Raw genomic sequence first — 18917 nt, 5'->3', positions numbered from 1 at the left:
CAACCATATATACCCAACCCTCTATTGAAGATTAAGTCACTCCCTTCCATCGTTTTCTTCTTTAAAATAAAACCGTTCTAAAATTCCCTTCCAACCATATATCCAACCCTCCATTGAAGATCAAGCCACTCCCTTCAGTAGAGTGTTCAAAACATCAATTGAAGAATTGGCCCTTAGCTTCAGTAGAGTGTTCAAGACATCAATTGAAGAATCAAATAACCATTCAGAGATCTTATACCCGCACTGTATTATTGATACTACTTGTAACTCAATTTTGAATTTTAATATATAATTCAGAATTTGTGTTTACAATAATAGTTCTCACAGAGAGTTAATTTTCATGAAATTAACTATTGAACCATCTTGATTGTGTTTTCTTATGTGCGTTGAATATGTTGTAATGAATTGTACTTTGAAGCATTAATGCATGCATGAAGATAAGAGAATGAGTTGCACTAACCCCAACAACCGTGGCATCTTCTCATCATTGCAGGACATGTCATGGCCTAACCATTCCATTACTGCAATTAACTTTTGATAACAAATCTGGAAATTTTGGACCGTCATATTTCAATTATTTTCCTATAAGCTACTTACTGCTATATGAGTATGTGTATTTATAAAGCTTAGCTGTGATGTCTCTTTCATCCAACTGCGCTGACCCCTTTGCCTCTTCCACTGTCAATTTTATAGGGGTGGCGGTGGCCTCCATGCCTCCCACCCCCTCCTATAATTTCACTCTTTCTTTCTTTCTTTCCTTCTCTCAATATTTTCTTTAAGAGGTCAACGCAAAACAACTGAGAACTATCTACTCGGTACAATGGATCTACTCAAACCGTTTCACTTTTATTCCTTATATGAGACAGACTCATATTCCTAATCCTATATGAGATAAACTCAACAGTTGCATAAATGCAAAATCACAGAAACAGCCAACACATATAATCAACCATAAAGTAAGCTGCCAATGATATCAACCAAGTTCAAAATGCAAAGAGTATGTATCAGCTGATATAACAGTATATGGAAGAAGAAGAAGGTTTTATTCGGTTTATCGCCTGTTTCCTCTATAGCAATTCCTTATACCTCTATCAGAAGTATAAAAGTTATTTGTAACATCCCCCCTCCAGTATGCCCAGATAGGCCTTTACGTCAATGTAACGAACTTATGGCAGAATAGGAATTTTCCCACCAGCGGCCAAGATTTGCTGCTCGAGCTGCATTTAAACAGAGAAAATTACAGTTAATATAACAGAATTTCGATATTGTACACTGGTTTACACCCAGAAATCAAGACAAGTATTTGAATTTTAAACAGCCAAGGTAAGTAGTGAATCAACTGTCAAAAGTTTTAGGTTTTGTTTGTTGTGTCCTTGTCCATAAAATAACAAATGTAAGTATGTAACAGTTGAAAAGGCGAGTACTAGACTCGAAAATTGTACTATTGACTCTGTTACAATGTAGTATCTGTTCTACTTTCTCAATCTGAAAAGGGCGAGTACTAGACTCGCAAACTGTACTATTGACTCTGTTACAATGTAGTATCTGTTCTACTTTCTCAACGTACTGAAGCACAAAAAGTCGATACTGCCCCCACTGGGGCTCAAACCCATGACCTCCCAATTGGGAGAGTCGCTTCATGCCACCAGATCACAAGGTCATTGGCAAACAACACCATGTCCATTCATGTAGAAGTCGTACAATATCGAAAAGTAATATTTTGGTATATATGGAATATAGTACTTACCTTGAGTAAAGTTTCGAATTTGTTCTTCACAACAAAGAATTCATTTTTCACAAGTTGCAGGCATTGCACACACCTACACCGAAAATATTAGTAATTTCAGTATCAAAGCTTCTGAATACCAACATCTCTTTTTAGTCATACCCTTTTCCCTCTTTTGAAGTGTGCCAAATAGGGAATGAAATGCAATAATAAGATTCAGAAGGAAACCAAATCTCTTCATCAGTTCATCGTGTTCTTTTTTAATATCCCTAAAGAATACGTGTATTGATGAAGGATTAGTTGCAATAATAGCTTAAGCAAAACTTACCCATCAAGGTTCTTCTCATTGCAAAAGTTTCTGAAAGATACACACACATTCTTAACTCTTTGTGCACCTATGCTGCAGACCGAAAAAGTAGGATTTTGAGTTAACATGTTAGGCAATAAAGATGGCAAAGCTTTATCTGTTAACAATTTCCAATGTTTCTCAGTCTATTAAACTCATATTGGGTGTATAGTTGTATACAGCAAGCTTTGAAACCAATTTGTTTGGTAAAAATTGCCTAGGAAAGTTGACGATTTTGCAAAAATAGACCCCAAAAAACAGTTACTTCAATCCAAATAAACCAATTTCCAAAGCTTTTCACAATCTTACTCCCTTTCAAGAAGTTCAAATCCAACTATTTATTGAGTACAGTTCAAAGCACTAACATTAGCGGTTTAAGCAGAGAGCATGAGCTAACGGTTAAGACAAACCACTAACTTAAAGCGAATTCGAGCTTTAGTAGGTTAATTCTTACTAAAATTCAAGCCACAACAACAAAACCATTCAAGAACAGCCACCCGAACGAAAACTCTTGACTTCATTACCAAACACAGCATCGATTAAGAGTCAGATAGATGGAAATTAAATCCATTTCACACAAAGCAGAACAAGTAGTTGATTCATAATCCTTTCATACACTAGTATATAATCATTATTAGCATCCATAAATTCCATAAAACACAAAACTAACTAATCATCAGCTACATGATACAAATAGCCTATGAATCAATCAGGATACCTGGAACTTCTTCCCTTGAACAGGTGAACATGGGCCTCAACCTGGTTATAGTCTACAACTGGCTGCTGACTATACAATAGAGAAAAAGGAAACAAATGAAATACCCAAACATTTAAAAGATTTCATTTTTGACTAGCAAACCATACAAAAATTTAAAGAAATGAATGAAAATCTTACAGAGCTTTGGCCAGATTGCTAATAAGCATCTCAGAATCTTCAATGAAAAGTGAAACCACCTCAGCCACGAAGTCTGGGTTTCTGTCATCCTGCAGTTTCTGAAGCTGCAGAAACTGATCATCCAAAAAGCCCTATTTTTTTTCACAAGAAACAAAAACCCAGTCTCAGAATCCTCCAAGAAATGGGAAACACAAGCCACAAGAATCATAAAAGCGAAAGAAAGTCCAAATCTTTTGGACTGTTACAAAGACCTCATGATACAGAGAAGCTATGAGGTCCACAAATTGTTTCTGCAGCTGAGGTACAACGTCCATGGCGGATTTGCTACTTGGCAATTTGGCAGAGGGTGAAATTAAAACTGAAAAACTCTCTTTTCAGTCTTTGCAGATTGACTTGCAGGGCCTTTTTTGTATGCGTTGAAGAGGAATTTCGATATGTTTGGGTAATTGTTGTGCGATTAAGGTTATAATTGAATTTCCATAATTGACAACCTTATTACAAATTCCAACAATTCCAGACATTCAATGAGATTTCGCTCATTTGGGTAATAACATAAATACTTATTACATGCATGCAATTCAAGCAGTTACCAAACTGGAAATAGAGTGTGATTCGAGGAGGATTGTGGAGGCCCTTCGCTGGCCAACGCGGCATCACGCCGTTTCTAGCAATGTTATCAGGCGGTGCCTGGAAGTGGCAGGTGGTAACCGACATCATCCGGATTGATAAGCTGGGTGCAAATGTCTCCAGACGAGTTCCCCGGGATACAACTAGGGTGCTTGGTCGTTTATGAGTTTTTGGGTTTCCCCCTCTTGAGAATGATGTTTTCCCATTATTTATTGAGTACTCATGAATAATACTTCATTCATTCCATTTATGTGTCTAGTTCGGTTAACGAGGCTTTATTAAAGTTATTTTTAATTCAACTAGTATTTGCGCACGTGCGATGCACGGAATAGATTTGTTACTCTGTATAATATATTAATAATAATTACATGGATATTTAATAGTGTAAATTATACCAGTGAATATTATATAGGGCAATTGATGATTTTAGTTTAATCTATTAAGTTTTATGATGTTATTATTGCTTTAATTTGAGGAAATAATTACCTAAATAATAGTGAACATGTAGATATACGCATTTGGAACTGAAAGTTTAGACAATTTATGTTGGGTAATATGGTTGAAAAATCTCAAAATAATAATTCTACAGAAAAATTATTATTGTATGGGAAAACAGAAAAATCTGGGAAGGAAAAGATGGAGTGTTTGGATATAGGTTTAGCACGAGTTCGAACACAAAGTTCTTTTCCTTAAAACCTTATTTGCTACCTCCCACAAGTAGAGCCGTCAAAAATGGGTTTTACCCGCCGGGTCGACCTGTCCCGTACCGCCGTAGGTAGGGGACGGGTTCTTCAAATTTTGATCCGCCAGGAGGCGGGCTTTTTAGCCCGTCCCGCTTGGGTCACGGGTCTAGGCGGGCCGGGTCAGGCGGGTCACGAGTTTAGCCCGCGACCAGCTAATACATATATATTTAGTATTTAATACATGTTATTTTGGTTTGTGTAATAGTGTTAGAGTGTTATAACTTATAACTTATAGGATTATAGATTTATAGGAATACAATACTAGGTAGTGTTACTGTGTTAATGTACTGTACGTCTGTACATTGATTTTTTTTTTAAGGATATTGTACATTGATTTTTTTTTTAAAATAACACAGTGAAAAATTGATTGGCGGGCTTTGGCATGGCGGGGCGGGCCGGCCGCATTCCAAGCCCGCTAAGAGGCGGGCTTTTTAGCCCGTCCCGCTACAAGGACGGGCTTTGGTGTTTTTTGGCCCGTCTCGCCCCGCGAGACCGTTTCGACAGCTCTACCCACAAGTGCTAGGAGCGTTGTAGCCTAGGTTTCCCAGGATAAAACGTACTACGATTCTTTGTTTAAGCACCTACACAAAGAACCCGGCAAACAAAGCAAAACTTAGAACACTGCTAGGTAAAGAAGAGATTAGAAGCAGAAGTTTTGAAGCAAAACAGTACTGGAATTCCTTTGGTTTTGTGCTGTGTAAAAAGCTTCTGTCCTACCTCTCTTTATATAGGGATGTTGGAGGGATAACATTCAACATGACCATTAAATTGGTTTTATGGTATTAAAACTAATTGTGTAACACCTGTAACAGCCACCCACTGTGGTGCAACATGAGAGTATACCTCCTTTGCTGACCGTTGCACGAGAGTTTTGCTCTCGGTGCACCACAACCTCTCGTGCTCTCTGTAGCACGAGAGTACTACTCCCGGTTTTGGCCGAGCCACCAAGTGACTATTTCGATTGGAAAATGATACCGAAGTTTGGCATAACTTAGCCCGCAAGTGCCAGCGCAAGCGAGCTCGGGCTTGATTCAATTTCTTCTAGTTGGATTTTGATTTACACCCCCCCCCCCCCTCACCCCCCACCGCGCGAGAGAGCCTCTATGCTATACAATTCTACAAGCTTTAAAAGAGCTCTTGTATATAAAGGGGACAAATATTCTTTCCAAACCAATGTGGGACAAAGTCCACTATTTCCCTTCATTTCCTAACTCAAATGGGTCTACTTTGAGAATCAATATCTCATTCACCTATTATCCATTTTGAGCGTACAATATATCAATCTCTTCGTCTCACTACGAAGAACCCGAATCCACTTTGACCCGACCCAAATTGGAAGTGGACCCCACTGATAATTGTACCACAAAATAGCCACTTAATATGCCATTTTAAGCAAATTTTTCCAACAGTTTATATATCAATGTTTCGAATTTGTATTAATTGGTCTTATTATCTTGTTGTGTAGTAACTCAGGTATAGAAATTATTTGCACGGAATATATATGTAATATGTAAATATCTAACAATTTTGTCATATTTTGTAAGAAGAATACATAATATAAATGCTTTGAATTATACATTGTTGAAAACCTATTTGTAGACGCCATTAGTAGTAGTAATAGAATTTTGTCCATTATCGTCTAGAGCTAAAACTTTTAGGCCATCAGGATAAGTGACTCGGGAAAAAGCCACGTACTATTGACCGTGATTAAAAACCGATATTTTCAACAATAAGCCAACATGAGTTAGTGTTTGACCCTGACTTTTGTTGATAGTCATGGCATATGCTAGTATCAACGGGAATTGTTTATGCTGGAACTTGAAGGGCAATCTTGTATCAGAAGGGGTGAGAGACATTCGTGGTATAAGAACTTTGGTTCCTTGATGTGTCCCATTAACTATTATTGCTTCCACAATATGATCTGCCAATCTTGTGACGATGGGGCGCGTACCGTTGCAAATACCATGCTAAGAGAGTGGTCTATGTTCCACAATAACATAATAGGTGCACCAACCTTTATTGTAAATGAATTATTAGGAAGTCTAGACAATCTCAAACTATTTAAAAATTCAGGAGTGTGTATTTAACAAAATCGTCTGAAGCTAAGCTCTGTAGTCTAAAGTTCGTCGTGAGCCTCAATATACCTTGCAATTGCTCCAAAGGTATGAAGAATTAACAGTGGCTCCCACAACCATTGGCCTCGTTGCTTTTGGAATAACGGGAATAATCTGTCTAAAATCACCGCCCAATACTATTGTCTTTACACCGAATGTTTTCTCAGCACTACCTGGTATGGTATTGAAGAATAAAATGATATTTTGAATATAACATATACCATTTGTGATTGCACTCAATGGTTTTCCTCTGGTGGCCACATGATTATCTTCAAACAAACTTTGATGAACATTAACTATTGCAAAAAAAAATCGAAAAAATATAACTGTTTAAATAATTCTCATAGAATAACTTCTACTTAGATAGAACTATGAATGGGTCTCTGAATTGTAATAATTTTGAAAATAATAAAAACAAATAAATGCATAATAATTAACATGAACATGTTAATTGTAAGAAATCAATAATTTGTAAAAACAAATAAAACAAAATGTGTATATACTAAAATGTAAAGGTTATTACAAATAATGTTAACGATAGTTTTAATACCATTGGTTGGCATATTAATAGGTGCTTTTGGAGAGGAAATCATAAATCCACCGTACAATGGTTCAATACCTGCCACTGCAATTATTTATATGAAGTGAGGAAATTTAAAAATGATTCAGTAAAATAGTTAGAAAGGATTTTGATACAAAATTATATTTACCATTCACTTTGGGAGTAACTGGTCTAACTGCTGGTGCACCAATAGTTGATTGTAATGATGGCTGAGCATTATCGAATGATATATTTGATCGCAACAACAATGCTTGTGTATTATTCTGATTACACAACGACTCGTTTTCTAAAAAAAATAAAATGACAGAGTTTAAATAATTGTGAAGGAATGACTCGTGATGACAATAAAGAAAAATGAAATTTTTTAGGTACAAAAAATTGAATATTATAAATTATTTAGATATTTATTAATTAACATTTCTATTTTACAATTTTTAATTACATATTGTATTAAAAATGGCATACCCCAGTGCAAGTTTCCAAAATTCTAAAAGTTTAAAAAAAAAAAAAAAGCATTAGGCCATTTTTATTCATTCCAAAACTCAAAAGTTAACCATTAACGTAACAAAGTTTGTATTTCTAATCGATTAATTGATTAACTCAAATTTTGTAAAGGCTTATAATTTGTTTTTAATTATTTGCTTACAAAATACTATTTTATTAAATTAGTTTGTTCATTAAATTGTAGCATAATATTAATAATTTAATATAGAGTCAGTAGCATTAAAAAAAATCGTAGCATAATATTTTCATATTAATATTTTTTTATACACGGTAATTTATTATCTAGCATATATATATATATATATATATATATATATATATATATATATATATATATATATATGAAATGGTTAATATTTAGATTGCTTAAATTGGTTATACACTTATACACTATTTTATGATAATAGGTTCATATGAGAATATGGACTCATTTATTACCAAGATTATATAAATTACGTATCTTAATTTATTCTTTCCTTTATTTATTTATTTATTGGTTTGAAAATATAATCCAAGATTACGTAGTCAATAACTGTAATAAATTTTCATTCGTACCTTAATTTATTCTTTTTCTTATTTATTTATTGGTTTGAAAATATAATTAATAATTATACTACCCCGTCTACCCATATTCATAATTATTTTTCTTTGTATCCACCAAATGGGAGAAATTAGGAGTGAATTAAGGTAAATAACAGAGAATATTACAATAAATAAATTATTTTTATTTGTATCCACGAAATGGGAGAAATTAGAAGGAGTTAATTAAGGTAAATTAAATAGAAATATTCATAATATTTATTTCTCCTTCTAATAACATATATCTTTTCCAATTTAATCCATACATAATATTACCATATTGAAATAATATTACAATAGTGCATATAAATATTATCAAAAATTAGTAAAATCGGAACTATATTCTTAAAATTATATATATAAATTATATAAATTAAAATTGATTAAATTGTTTTTTTAAAGGAGCCAAGGTGGCATTTATTCAAAATAATGTGAAATCGTAGATGGTGGGATTGAATCCCAATACATAGCAGTAGACTGACTAATATATAATTGAGGTAGCTAGAGTATGTGCTAAATAGTTCTCTGATCTAGGAATAAATTTAACTAAACAAGAATGTAAATTAAAATTGATTAAATTGTTTAATTATACTTAATGTAAATCTCACTACAAGAAAAATCGCGAATCGCGACGGGAAAATTCTGTCGCGAATAGCATTTCGCGACGGAATGGCGACGAATTTATTCCGTCGTCTATCACGTTGTCGTATTTTGATAGACGACGGAATAATTCCGTCGCAACATTTGGCGACGGAATATTTCCTTCGCCAAATGACGACGGAAGTATTCCGTCGCGATTCCGTCGCCAAATGTTGCGACGGAATAATTCGGTCGCAATTCCATCGTTATTTTTGAACTGAATATTCCGTCACGTCGCCATATCATTTTTCCGTCGCCTATTTCGCAACGGAAATGTTTTCCGTCGTAATTCCATCACATCGTTTACAACAAATGTTTCGTCACAAATCTTATATTCCGTCGCAGTTTTGATTTATTTTAAAAATTATGATTCCAAAAAATATTAATATAAAAAATACTATTAATTTTAAAATAAAATAAAAGATAACATAATTTTAAATTAAATTCAAATAATAATACATTACTAATCCACATTTCATACATAACATAATCGTCAATTCAACTCTAAACATCATAATAATACATTACCATTCCACACTTAATACATACTAATAATAGTCAATTCAAGTCTAAACAACATTAACAAACAATAATTAAAATCAATTGATTTGAGATGGAAGTGATGATGAAGTACTCGCTCCCCCGCCATCAATAGCATCAAGTCGTTGTTGCATATATATATATATATATATATATATATATATATATATATATATATATATATATATATATATATACATACATATATATATATATATACATATATATATATATATATATATATACATATATATATATATATATATATATATATATATATATATATATATATATATATAATAAGTTATATAACTTAAAATTGATTAAATTCTTAAAGGCACAAGTGTCAAATAGGCCCATCTATTACTGCGAAGTGCTCAATTTCCACCACGAACTAAATTAAGTGTCAAATAGGTCCATCTACGAGTTAAATTTGTTCAATCGGCTTTTTTTTACAAGTTAATAACAAGTTACCTATTTAATTATTAAAATAAATAAATAAATAAAATAAAATAAAATAAAAAAATAAAAAAAAAAGAATACCGCCACCAGCTGTCCTCGCCGGACAGCCGGTGGCTTCCATTTCAAAGACAGTCGTGGCTGTCTGGCGAGGACAGCCGGACAGCCACGGCTGTCTAATATGAGGTCCAGATCTAGACCTCAAACGGCCTGGAACGAGGGCGGTGGCCATGGTCGCCGCCCCCGTTCCAGGCCATGGACAGCCATGGCCGTTCCCAAACAGCCATGGTCGTCTAAAAAAAAAATTTTGAATTTTTTTTTAGACGACCATGGCTGTTTGGGGAAGGCCATGGCCGCCGCCCTCGTTCCAGGCCGTTTGAGGTCCAGATCTGGACCTCATATTAAACAGTCGTGGCTGTCCGGCTGTCCTCGCCGAACAGCCACGGCTGTCTTTGAAATGGCAGCCACCGGCTGTCCGGCGAGGACAGCCGGTGGCTGTATTCTTTTTTTTTTTTTTTAATAGTTTTAAAATTATTTTTTTAATAATTGAATTGGTGACCTGTAAAAAAAAATCAATTACTTGCACAAAAAATTAATTGAACAAATTTAGTAGGTAAGTGTGGTTAATTAGCCTTTAATTTAGTTCATGGTGGGAATTGAACACTTGACAATAGTTCATGAGCCTATTTGACACTTCTCCCATTCTTAAATTATAGTTAAGTTAATCTTACCAAAAATTGGCAAAACTAAAACCAAATTTGTAAATTCGATTTTAATTTTTGAATTTTTGGATTAAATTCGTTACATGAGTGTGACTCTAATTCGTAAATTTAAAAACATAGTGCAGAATAGGAGTAAATTAAGTTAAATATTACCAACAATTGGCAAAACCGAAAACACATTCTTATTGAGAAGTGATAAATGCCTATTACATAACAACGATGAAGAATATAAGAAATGACTAATTCTGATGAGGATATAATATTTCTGAATGAATCAAATAATAAGTCTGTCCAGGAATATATAGTAGTGAATAGCAAACCTAATACAAGACTAATACTAGTAACAATAGGTAACGAATACTAATAATAATAGAGTCCTAATACTCCCCCTCAAGCACAAGGTGGACTAGCTACAACATTGAGCTTGCCACACAGAGTAGAGAAACGCGGACCAGGGAGAGCTTTAGTGAACACGTCAGCCAGCTGATCCTTAGTAGAAATGAAGCTAACCTGCAACTCTTTCTTTGCCACTTTGTCACGAACAAAGTGATAGTCAATTTCCACATGTTTTGTACGAGCATGGAACACCGGGTTGGAACAGAGATAAGTTGCACCCAGATTATCACACCAGAGAGTGGGAGGAGCTGTCAACGGCAACCGAAGTTCATGCAATAGAGAAACCAACCAGGTGACCTCAGCAGACACGTCAGCTAGTGCCTTGTACTCGGCCTCTGTAGACGAACGAGCAACCGTACGTTGCTTCCGGCAAGACCAAGAGATCAGATTGTCACCAAGAAAAACCGCAAAGCCGCTAGTAGACTTTCTGTCAGCGGGGTCCCCAGCCCAGTCCGAATCCGAAAAAGCATGCACTGCAACAGAGGAGGATGGGCGAATAAACAGACCAAAATGCAAAGTGCCTTTAACGTACCGCAGAACACGTTTGAGCATTGCCCAATGCTCAGTAGTCGGGGAGTGCATATGCTGACAGACCCGATTCACAGCAAAAGATAAATCCGGGCGAGTGACAGTAAGATACTGCAGAGCCCCAGCAAGACTGCGATACTGCGTGGGATCGGCATAAGGAACCACAGATTCAGAAACGGGTCGAGTCACAGGCACCGGAGTAGCCAACGACTTGCAGTCCACCATACCTGCACGGCTCAAGATATCTCGCATGTATCGCTGCTGAGAAAGAAACAAACCATCACCACGAGAGACCGTCTCAATGCCCAGAAAAAAAGACGGAGCACCCATGTCACGAATCTTGAACTCCGAGGCTAAGTCAGTCAGAAGCCGAGTAACACGCGAAGCATCAGATCCCATAACAAGGATATCATCTACATAAACAAGCACATATAAAGATACAGAGTCACGAGTGTATATGAATAAAGAGACATCAGTCTTTGAAGGTGAAAAACCAACCGACACCAAGAAAGCATGTAACCTGTTAAACCATGCGCGAGGAGCCTGCTTAAGACCATAGAGTGACCTCTGTAATAAGCATACAGCATCCGGTCGTGACGAGTCCTCATAGCCAGGCGGCTGTCGCATGTAGACTGTCTCTGCAAGATTACCATTCAGAAAGGCGTTGTGAACATCCAACTGCCGAATTACCCAACCGCGAGAGACAGCCAAGGAGAGAAGAAGCCGCACGGTTGTGGGTTTTACAACAGGACTGAAGGTCTCAAAAAAGTCCTGTCCTGCGACTTGATTGAACCCCTTAGCCACCAACCGAGCCTTGTGCCGCTCAATCGTGCCATCAGCCTTGCGCTTTGTCCTGAACACCCATTTGCAGCCTACAACATTCATACCAGGTGTGCGACTAACCAGACGCCAAGTGTGATTCTGGAGCAAGGCATTAAACTCAAGATCCATGGCCTCACGCCATTCCGGATACCGAACTGCTTGAGAATAACAGGTCGGCTCAGAAACAGTCATAAGAGCCACATGCTGCGTCGGCCCCAAAGAACGAGTCGCCATAACATGAGACCGAGGTGGAACCGGTTTTACCGCGCGCCGACCTCGCTTGGGCGCCTTAGGAGCACCCGAGACTGCCACATCGGGAGCCACAGCAGTCTCGGTGCGGGAATCAGAAGCAGCACCAGCAGCCCCGGAATCCGTGTCCATCTCCGGACGAGGATCCGGTCCAGCAGAACAAACACCGGAGCTCGCGCCAACCTGAACGGCGCCAACACCCCACGGCTCAATCGGGCGAGAGCTAGAGACCTGAGAGGGGACAGAAGAAGCAAATGGAAATATGGTTTCATCAAACCGCACATGACGGCAAATGAATACCTTGTTAGTAGCAGGATCAAAACAACGATAGCCACGAAACGAAGACGGATAACCAAGAAACACACACGGAGAAGACCGATACTGCAACTTGTTACGATTATACGGGCGTAACAGAGGATAACAGAGACAGCCAAACACACGCAAGAAAGAGTAAGAAGGACTAGAACGATGCAACCGAGAATGAGGACTATCATTATCCAAAACCCGAGTCGGCATCTTATTGATGAGATAGACCGCAGTCTCAAAGGCATAATCCCAATATCGTTGTGGAACCGAAGCCTGGGCCAAGAGAGCCAAACCCGTTTCCACAACGTGACGATGCCGACGCTCAACTCTACCATTCTGCTCATAGGTATAGGCACAAGACTGCCTATGATTAATACCCAAAGAGACAAAAGTACGGTGCAACCGTTTATACTCTCCCCCTAAATCAGATTGAATAGAGACAATCTTACGACCATATGAACGCTCAACTAGTGACCGAAACTGCTCGAAGATAGCATACACATCAGTTTTCAAACGCATAGGATAAAACCATACATAGCGCGTATAGTCATCAACAAACAAAACAAAATAACGAAAGCCATTAACGGAAAGAAAAGGCGCTGGGCCCCAAATATCAGTATATATAAGTTCTAAAACATGAGACGTAGTAGTATTGACACGAGGCAAGGGAAACCGTGAGGATTTCCCAAGCATACAAGCACGACACAATTCCGAAGTATCACTAAAACTAGACTGAATAGAACATGAATTTAAAATCTGCCGCAAGACACGCGGGTGAGGATGACCCAACCGACTATGCCACACGTCAGAGGAGACTCGAGAGGCCACAAACGCAGCGGGACTTGAACGAGAGACAGGCCAAGAATAGAGACCCCCGAAGCCGGCCCTTTATATAGAACTTCCCTGGTTGAACGATCCTTCACAAAGAAACAATCAGGGTGAAACTCAAAAAAGACATTATTATCACGAGCAAACCGTTGCACAGACAATAAAGACGCAGAAAGCCCAGGAACATGAAGAACATCAGACAATCGAAACATTGTTTTAGATGCGGCTAACGAAGATGAACCAGTACTAACAATAGGTAAACACTTACCGTCACCAACACGAAGATGATCCGGACCATTATAAGGAACCGCCGAGGACATTAAAGACGGATCCGGAGTGGCATGATTCGACGCACCAGTGTCAGGAAACCACTGCTGAGGATTAATCGAAGCCGAATCATCAACAGAATATGCAACATGTGCCCGCGGCCCTGGAGCGCCATCATAACGACGATAGCACGAAGCGGCCGAGTGGCCTTCGCCGGAGCAGATCTGGCACTGGACAGCCCCGGCGCCACCTCGACCGCGGCCTCGGCCCTTGCCACGACCTCGGCCTCGATTGCCGCCGCCACGCTGCTGCCCGCCCGAGCGACCTCCACCTCGCTGAGCCGCCATGGCGACCGGAGCAGCAGCAACGTCACCACCATCATCAGCACATATAAAGGCCTGCGAAACAAGAAAATCGGATAACTCGGGTAAAGACACCGGAGCACCCCTCGTCAGCGACGCCACCAAAGGGCGATATTCGGACCGCAAGCCCCGGAATATATACATATTCTGATCTTCTAGTGTCACCGGACGGCCGGCAAGTGCCAAATCCTCAATAAGCACCTGAGCACGCCCAAGATAATCCAGGATTGAAGCATCCCCCTGCCGCAATCCTTGCAGTTCGCCCACCAACCGAAGAGCACGGGCCCGAGTCGTCGAACCAAGAACCTGTTCGATCGCCACCCACAAATGCCGAGAGGAGGTTTTACCGATGGCAAGATGCATCATCTCGTCGGACAAGGACGAGATCAACAAGGAGAGCACGACCTTATCTTGACGAAGCCATGCACTCCGAGCGGCGGACGATACGGCCGACGAAGACACGGCAGCAGCAGCCTCCTCGGCAGAAGGTACCGTAATCGCAGTAAACGGGGGACACACAGACGTTCCATCGACAAAACCCAATAATCCTTGGCCATCCAGGAACGGAAGAAGCTGAGTGCGCCAAAACAAAAAATTACGGGATGTCAATTTGATGGAAACGAAGTGATGAGCCGAAGAAAACGACACCCCGGACTGCAGGGGTGCCACAAGCGCAGCCTCAGAAACAGTCCGTTCAGAACTTCCAACAGAACCGCCATCAGAACCGAGGTGCGCCATAGAGAGAGAGAAAAAGAACCTGCTGATACCAGATGAGGATATAATATTTCTGAATGAATCAAATAATAAGTCTGTACAGGAATATATAGTAGTGAATAGCAAACCTAATACAAGACTAATACTAGTAACAATAGGTAACGAATACTAATAATAATAGAGTCCTAATAATTCTAATAGAAATCTTTGAATAACTTTTTTCATGGTAGATTTTCAACCTTTAGAGCTCTTAAAAGATCCCTCATTATTTGAATCACATTCCTTGTTAGACTCCAAATTTCCAATAGAACGTTCAGGCACATGTCTATCCAGAGAATCATGAAATGTAGGAAAAGTCAAATACCTCAATAAAGTTATACAAAAAGTAAAACAATATAAGTGAGCAATAAATAACCTCTTCAAAGAAATCACAATCTTCTTTGTCACAAATATGTGTAGAGAAATCTGCATCATTCACTACTCCCATAGTGGTTTTAGCACAAAACTGCAGCATATACATGTGAGTAAAAAAAAAACCTATACCTCATAGACTACACACTGTATATAGTTTATTGTTTCAGAACCTATTGTCTCTGGAATACGAACCACACGGAACACTATAATCTGGTTGTGATTCCATATGAGTCTAGGATGAAGTCCACAACCAACAATCTCGCTGTGAGTTGAAGCCGTCATTGCTATTCGGTGTAATGAGAGTACAGAGGTAAAAATACGTTAGAAGCTTACAACTTTAGGTTTTGCAGAATGATCTGTTCAAATAGTAAATTATTATGTTCTAATTTGACCGAAAATATGGAGATACTATAATATAGAGTATATTATTTACACGATTATGAATTGCAATATTACCATAAATGATTATTCCATCTTCTGCCGATTTGTATGTATTTATGTATGGATGTATGAATGTAGATACCATAATATATTATGAATTTCAATAGTACCATAATTAATATATTGTGAATTGTAATATTACCATAATGAATTATGAATTTTGTACTCATCTAACCGGAAATATGAAGATATCATAATTATGCAATATTGCCACTTAATACATTTTACCTAATTTCCATTAAACATTTGCTTACCAAATAAAATTTATTATTAATTTGACCAATATATATATATATATATATATATATATATATATATATATATATATATATATATTATTAATTAATTGTATATAATATCTATGTAATATCATCTATTATTTGTATATAGATATTATATACAATTAATTAATAATATTTAATATATATATATATATATATATATATATATATATATATATATATATATATAGATTTTTTATAATATTAAATTTTCTATTTGTATATAAAATTTATATATTTAGAAACTGTTGGAAAAAATAGCTTAAAATGGCATAAAATGGCATATTAAGTGGCTATTTTGTGGTACAATTATCAGTGGGGTCCACTTCCGATTTGGGTCGGGTCAAAGTGGATTTGGGTTCTTCGTAGTAAGACGAAGATATTGATATATTGTACGCTCAAAACGAATAATGGGTGAATGAGATATTGATTCTCAAAGTAGACCCATTTGAGTTGGAAAATGAAGGGAAAAAGTGAGCTTTTGTCCCACATTGGTTTGGGAAGAGGATTTGTCCCACTATTTATACAAGAGCTCCTTTTAAGCTTAATGAATTGTATAGTATAGAGGCTCTTTCTTGCGCATAGGAGGGGTGCAAATCAAATCCCAGAATGAGCCTAATCTCGTGGTGTCATTTTCCAATTTAGCCATGAAACAATTGTATAACAATGTTTCGCTGTAATAATGCCTCAAAATGAAATGAATGGTTTCACTGTAACATTTGTTTGATTGGTTGGCCACCACGAAACATCTATTGTTTCGTGTAGCATGACCACCACGAAACAAATGGTTTCACTGTAACATTCGTTTCGTTTGTTTGGTTGGCCACCACGAAACATCTATTGATTCGTGTAGCATGGCCACCACGAAACATCTGTTGTTTCGTGTAGCTCCCTGGCCGAAACTACTACTTAGGTCGAAAGTTTGGCCTGAAACTTTTTTGTAACTGTTGGGATTTAATTCCAGCTGTTATGGAATTAATGGCATTGTTAATTTTTTGAATTAACACCCATGTTAATAGTGGATGTTACAAGAAGTTGTAGGGTGCCCTTAAATGCCATAATAAAGGCTATTGACTCCTCATTCCCTATATAAGAAGGGGTAGAGTGCAGCAGAATTTTTCGAAGGAAAAAAGTAACAACAACACATAAGAAAAATAATTTTTCCAAGCCTCAAAATACTTCTGCTTCTACTCCATTCTTGAAGCTGTGCTCTTGTTCGCCGGGTTCGTTCGTTTGGGTGCTCAAACGTCGAACCGTTGTACGTTTTATCCTGGGAAACCTAGGCCACAACGCTCCTAGCACTTTTGGGAGGTGGCAAATAAGGTTTTAAGGAAAGAAAGGCACTCGCCTAACTCGTACATTTCTTTCTTTCTTCTTCTTTCTTGTTTTGGATTATGCTCTAAGCAAAAATCCGTTCTTTCTTGTTGTTTTGGAATTATAATCTAAGGATTATATTTTCTTTTTGGTTGATATATATTGGTATATCTTTTTCGTAGATATACATGTATATATAACCGTTGGGTCCGTTTTATATATATTTGTGTGTATATATATATTTCGGATATATATCCAATAATATTTTATATATATTTCGTGTGTATATATATATAAATATTATTTTACGGATATTAAATCGATTGTGGTTCATTATCTCCAACAGAAACTACACTAAAAATACGGTTAAACACAAAAAAAATCAAATTTAAAAATAAGTAAAAAATACTAAAGAAAATAAACATAGAATAAAAAGTTGGTTTGACCAATGAATAGTAAGTGAGACAGGTTAAACACAAAAAATAAAATTTAAAAATAAGTGAAAATACTAAAGAAAATAAACATAGAATAAAAAGTTGGTTTGACCAATGAATAGTAAGTGAGACAGATAAAATGTGACAGAGGGAGTACATGTATTATTATTATTGCTACTATTTACTCATTTAGCCTTGAAAAGGAAAATGATTATCCATCTATTACACATGCAGCTCAGTTGATACTCGGATAGTAAATTGAGTCTTGAAAACTCAGGGTTAAGCTCTAACAGTCAGAATATAGAAATTTCACCTAATATGGTGAGTTCATTATATTGTGGATATCAAACACTGATCCTATACCTCTATAATTTTGTCGAATCGAAATGTAGGAGCCCGGGGTAAGGGACTTCATCTTTGAAGGTGGGGGAAAAGGATTAGCAATCAACTAATCATGTTAGGTTATGTATTTCTTTGGGAGAAGAAGAAGGTTATGTATTTCTTAATTAGTTATTAATTAATACTTCGTATTTCTAAAAGCTAATTAACAATTAAGAAATAGAAATAATATGTTATCACAACTCAAGGAATGAGATTGACATTCATATGTGTTGGGGGCCTGCTCAATTAGACTCTTATTCATCACTATCATTTGATTCTTAACATCAACATCAAATATTACCTAGCCATTTTACATGCTATTGTAATGGGTGGTTTAGTTGGAGGCCGGTACGTTAGAATATTTCCCTGTTTCTTTATAGTTTTTTCTATATTCTGAACTAGTCATAAATTAGTTTATATTCTTTAGTGATTCTATTTTGATCCTATTTTCTAGTAAGATATGCAGGTTGTTTATGATATTGTATTATAGCCTATTTAAAGGCTTTGGTCAGTGAATAACATACACAGATTGTCTTCCTCAATTAGAATATTATTACTGCTCACTAAGTGTTTGAGAAAATACTTGAAAGACTTCCTTGTTCTTCCTAAATCAGTTTTCAACATTTGGTATCAAAGTCAAATTTACTCACAACTGCAGCAGGTGATCAATGGCCTCTGATGGATTTGTGCAACCTGCCATACCACGCTTCGATGGTCATTATAA

The 18917-nt window shown here is 37.0% G+C and overlaps 1 protein-coding gene across 1 annotated transcript; it reads right to left on the bottom strand.

Annotated features, from left to right (window-relative positions):
* Nucleotides 1-942: 942 nt before the first annotated feature.
* On the bottom strand, nucleotides 943-3559 carry LOC109191334 (histidine-containing phosphotransfer protein 1-like). The gene is made up of 6 exons (XM_019341949.1): nucleotides 3219-3559; nucleotides 2968-3098; nucleotides 2791-2859; nucleotides 2055-2126; nucleotides 1748-1820; nucleotides 943-1217 (listed from the first exon to the last, which is right to left on the bottom strand). Exons 1-6 carry the CDS (start codon nucleotides 3279-3281, stop codon nucleotides 1167-1169), a joined length of 459 nt encoding a protein of 152 aa, XP_019197494.1. The 5' UTR covers nucleotides 3282-3559; the 3' UTR covers nucleotides 943-1166.
* Nucleotides 3560-18917: the final 15358 nt, after the last annotated feature.

This window comes from Ipomoea nil, unplaced genomic scaffold (assembly GCF_001879475.1).
Source record: "Ipomoea nil cultivar Tokyo-kokei standard unplaced genomic scaffold, Asagao_1.1 scaffold1619, whole genome shotgun sequence".
NCBI classification, from domain to species: Eukaryota; Viridiplantae; Streptophyta; class Magnoliopsida; order Solanales; family Convolvulaceae; genus Ipomoea; species Ipomoea nil.
This window is presented reverse-complemented; position numbering and strand designations above follow the sequence as displayed.